This window comes from Sinocyclocheilus anshuiensis, unplaced genomic scaffold (assembly GCF_001515605.1).
Source record: "Sinocyclocheilus anshuiensis isolate Anshui unplaced genomic scaffold, SAMN03320099.WGS_v1.1 scaffold773, whole genome shotgun sequence".
NCBI lineage: Eukaryota > Metazoa > Chordata > Actinopteri > Cypriniformes > Cyprinidae > Sinocyclocheilus > Sinocyclocheilus anshuiensis.
Genome location: NW_015539930.1, coordinates 770,547 through 775,363, shown reverse-complemented (window position 1 = coordinate 775,363; position 4,817 = coordinate 770,547). Strand labels below are relative to the sequence as shown.

The 4,817-nt window shown below is 36.2% G+C and overlaps 1 protein-coding gene across 1 annotated transcript in view; it reads right to left on the bottom strand.

The window, feature by feature from the left end:
- pkd1l2a (polycystic kidney disease 1 like 2a) overlaps nt 1-4,817 on the bottom strand; it is a 26,462-nt gene that overhangs the window by 20,456 nt on the left and 1,189 nt on the right. The window contains exons 2-5 of the mRNA XM_016484006.1: nt 2,501-2,880; nt 1,580-1,715; nt 1,028-1,208; nt 813-921 (exon numbers count right to left, since the gene is read on the bottom strand). Of these exons, the coding sequence (XP_016339492.1) occupies nt 813-921; nt 1,028-1,208; nt 1,580-1,715; nt 2,501-2,880 (806 nt within the window). The remainder of the gene's footprint in view (nt 1-812; nt 922-1,027; nt 1,209-1,579; nt 1,716-2,500; nt 2,881-4,817) is intronic.

Here is a 4,817-nt window from a genome sequence, read left to right as displayed (position 1 = left end):
TTTCTTTGCGTGAACATTTGGGCGGCGTTATGCAAATCTTCCCACATTGTGATGTAGACATGTGGGGGCGTGTTAGAACGAGCCGTTTTAGGTAGATGTGGTTGACTCTTAACTTTTATAAAGAATATCTCTTTGGATTTGAGACTTTAGTCTTTGCAACTTTACAGATCTTCTTTATGCACCAAGAGCTTGTAACACTTCAAAGAGAAAGGAAAAATTTAAATCGCGTCATATGACCCCTTTAAAGTATATTTTAGTGCACCATAAATGACAATAGAAGTAATTATGTATTTACATATAAAAATGTCCTTAAGTCCTACTTAAAGGGATAGCTCACCCAAAAATTACAATTCCAAACAGTTGCACTGGCCCCTGTTGACTTCCATAGTATGGAAAGAAATACTATGGAAGTCAATGGGGACCAGAAACTGTTTGGTTACATACATTATTCAAAATATATTTTGTGTTCAACAGAAGAACAACTTGAGGGTCAGTAAATGATGACAGAATTTTCACTTTTGGGTGAACTATCCCTTTAAGTGGCTCAAAAAAGCGCTCTAAACTTCAGCTAATTGCATTTAATATAAATTTAAACTAGAATACATTTTCAAATAATTGTAATTAACATGCAATTATGTGTTTGAAAACATTACATTCCGTTCACATTATTAGTATATTCTTTTAAAGTATATTATTTATGTAATAAGTATTTATTTTAAAAGCATACACTTTTTTCCACAAGGGGTCACATGCAAAGTTGAACTGATTTTCAGAAAGAATACTGCAAGGCCTTCCTAAATAAAAACACTTACAGTAAAATCCTTTGTGCTCTCAAAGTACCAAACAATTTTCTGACATCCTTCACACTGCACCTGTAGCTTAACACTCTCAGCGACGTTCACTGGACTGCAGTTGGAACAGCTAAAAAGAGTATACACAGATTTCAAAGCAGGCTACTTAGTACAAATGACAACAAATCTGAGCATATAATTTGATCGAATCAAATTGCAATCAGTTAAATTCTTACGTAACAGAAAGCTTCATATTTTCTCTAGGAATGACAGTGATGCAGCTGGTTCCAGACTGTGTGACACCATGTGACTTGGTATGTACAGTATACACAGAGAAACTGTACACTGGTGGTAGGCAAGCTTCGGATATCTCATAATCTCTATGTTTCACTTCACTGGGACAGGGGCAATCCTCATCTACAAAGAAAAGAGAAAGAGAGAAAGAAACACCAGATTCTTATGTGCTATGAGGAATGTTACATAGATCAACTCTGAAAATATATAAACAAGATGACAATTGTTGGATGGTTAGCATGGTTCCATTAGCGCCTGTTGGTAACTGTCCTAACTACACACACCGGCAAAAAAGCATCTTTCTCTGCTGACAACTTCAGAAGTATCCACGTTTCTGACTAAACTGATTGCAAGCAACATTAAAATCATGGCAGTCCTTGTCTGACTGAGCAACTGCAATTGAGATGAATGAGAATGCTAACAGATTTCTCCACGTATTATAGACCCCCTTGGATATGACACATTATTTGTAATTTAGCAGTAGTGGTACTTACGGCATTTCCAGATAGCGTCGTCATCTACTAATCCATCAACATACAGCTTGATGCTGGTAGTGCCGATGACTGAGACCTCTGGATCTACTGTGATATTTAGATTATTGGCTCTGGCAGTTCTCACTTGCTCACTGATCTGGAGAAATAATTGATGTGTAATAGATGTGCTGCATTTTTCAAACAAGATAAGCTCTATTGATGGTATCTGTGGCATACCACAGAAAATAATTTCAACACCATCAGTTTGTAAAAACAAAAATGTGTGTACAGTAAGACCCTTAAAACTGAAGTCTATAAGGCAAGTCAATGCACTGAAATAATGCTAAAATACATATTATTTCAAAATACATCTGCAAGTAAAGTCATCATTTAAAATGTAACTTTTATATGTTCAGGGATAACAGACAAGTATTTTATAAGTTTATATTTAATGTTTACAATAAAGTCCTATAAGTTAGTTTTCTGTAGTCAACAAAATATCATATTAATTAATGAAGCATAGCTTGTACTGACTGCTTATAACAAAGCATATGTGTTTATGGACAGACTCTGGATCACATACCGTCTCTTCTTCGTGTTTGTTCACTGTTTCATTGTGACAATACACTGTTGTGTTTCCACCATCCATTACCATGCTTGAGAAGGAATTCTCTGCTCTGACCACAACATTTAATTTGCCTAAATAAGATGGAGAAAACATCTGACTGAAGAATCTGAAAGCTGTGATTAAATATACACTACTTGACCAAACGTGTGAAGATCATTTTTCATTGTGATGCATGTTTTTAATATTTAATAATGTTCAAAATCCTATTAACGCCCATGGTTATGAAATCAAACATTCACTTACTTTTGGCCCTCTAATGCATGTGTAAATAAGTAAAAGGCAGTACCTTGTATTGTGTTTGAGATTACGAAAACTTGTGGACTTCCATGCAGCATCTCATGCATCTCAGAAAAGGTGTGATTGGCTCCAGACACCAGAAAATGCAGTTGCACTGGAGCCCCCCGAGCCAGAGACACATTGACATAGAGGGCATGGACCGGACACTGCTCATGCTCAAATTCCATGTCCGCTATGAGTCCTTCCACTGGCTCCACCAAGCACAGCTCCAGGACAGTGGAGCGATCTACAGCCGTCACCCCATTGAGAGCCACAACAGTAAACTGTTGGCAGCCTGGTCCTAGCTGCTGCTGTACTTCTGGAGATATGGCGATGTTATGGGGAACGATCCCTCTGATAGCGGAAATGGAGGCCAGCTCTGTATTTTCATGCTGAATTTTGTATGTTACATTTGTTCCTGGAGGAGGTAAACATTCATTTAGATCCTGTCCATTTTTAAAACTTATAATATGTCCTTTTAAATTACTACAAATGTTTCTGCCATCTGGTGGGTGAAAAATTTAAGTAGGCCTATATGGGTAATAAAATCCCAATATAAATCCCAATAAAATTCAGGAAAAAAGTCAGAATTGTGAGATGAAAATTTGCAATTATGAGTTTATAACCCATTTGACCAATTTGGGTCTGCAGTGAGCACCACTTAGGGAGATGAGCTTCCATAGCTTGAATATTCACTTGGTTTTTATTTATTTACTTTTCATTTTACTTTTTCAGTCAAAAATGAAACCGATGAGACTGAACAACAACAAGCCACCGGAGACCACTGCGCTGATGATTGCTCGTGTGAGAGGAGATGCAACTCTAGTTTAAACGAGTACAATGACATTTTGAATCAATGATAAATTCTGGAGAGAAAAAGCACAGGCCATGAACAAGGATAAAACTTTCTAGTGTGCATGTGTCGAGCACTTGTGCTCATGCATGCTATCAAATGGAGTATACTTTAAGGTTAAAAGGTTGTGCGTTCAAATGTATACTCTAAGTGTTTGCATTAAAAATGAAGTATACTTTGTGTTTTTCAATAAAATGCCATATCTAGGGGCCACAATGTCATAGACACCAGAATACCTCAGAATCTGCATAGAAACACCCTAGCAACTGCGTAGCAACACTTTGGCAACATAGCAATTTAGTGTTTCGTTTTGCAGGGGCTTTTTTAGAAACTGTAAAAATGCATGAAATTACATTCTCTTTTGTCAAAATAATAACAATAATAATAATAAAACATTCATTTTTACCTGCGTCTAACTCCACTTGGATTCTCAGAGGGTTATTATAAAGTGCTTTGCAGTTGGAATAATCTGTGGATTGATTCATGCTGTGGCACATTATAGTCCCAAACTCTCCAAGCGGTTCCTGGATAGTGATGCTTTTGGAAGCGGTCACATGCCATTCACTAGTACTGCACTCTACCGTGGCAGTGTATACTCCAGCATGGCTGTACTTATGCACCACATTCTCCATCCTAAAAAGAGTTTCCACAGTCAATCATTAAAGTTCCATTGTGAAAAAATATGTGCTTAATTGTATTAAATGTGCACTTATAGTGTACTTGCAGATAACATCATATTAATTACATAAAAGGAAACTTAAGTGTACTTAAAGAAAGTACACTTTCATGTTTCTTAACATAATAGTAGACTTATTTACACGTTTATCATTATATTTTAATAATCTTTTGTCATTCTTTAAAGATCACATTTTGATGTGTTGACTAACATATAAAAGCACATGTAAAATACTTGATTATAATTTTAACGGTATTGTGTTACTCAGTATTAAGTTAATATATTTAAATGTACTAAATTACGAATGTGTAATTACACATATATTTATATACATAAACTGTAAATTTCAGTAGAAATTACATTAAAGTGTATTTTACTTTACGTAAATGCTTGTTAGTAAATTCAAAAGTACACTTTGATATCTGAGACAATAGAAGTAATTATGAACTTATATATAAAGATATACTTAAGCTCTGTTTAAAAGGGCTATATGTAGAATTCAGAAACTCTTGTTATTAGCGACACCGGTGGCCATTAAGTGAACTGCAGCCACCATCTTATTGCTCGTGCTCGCACTTGAGCACAAGAGCAGGGTTGCCAACTCTTATGCATCTGGGATGAGACACATGCTTTTAGGCTCTGTCTCATGCTCTCACACTGCCCAGGTAAATCTCACGCCAAATAAAAATGCCTAAGTGCTGCACAGACCAAATCTAACTGTATTTTGATGTAATACACCATTCGGTCTCCGCAGTGCTGCATGAAGTCGAACACAGACCTGCTGCAACCTCTTGATTGGACAAATCTGTACCAATCACATTTTCCC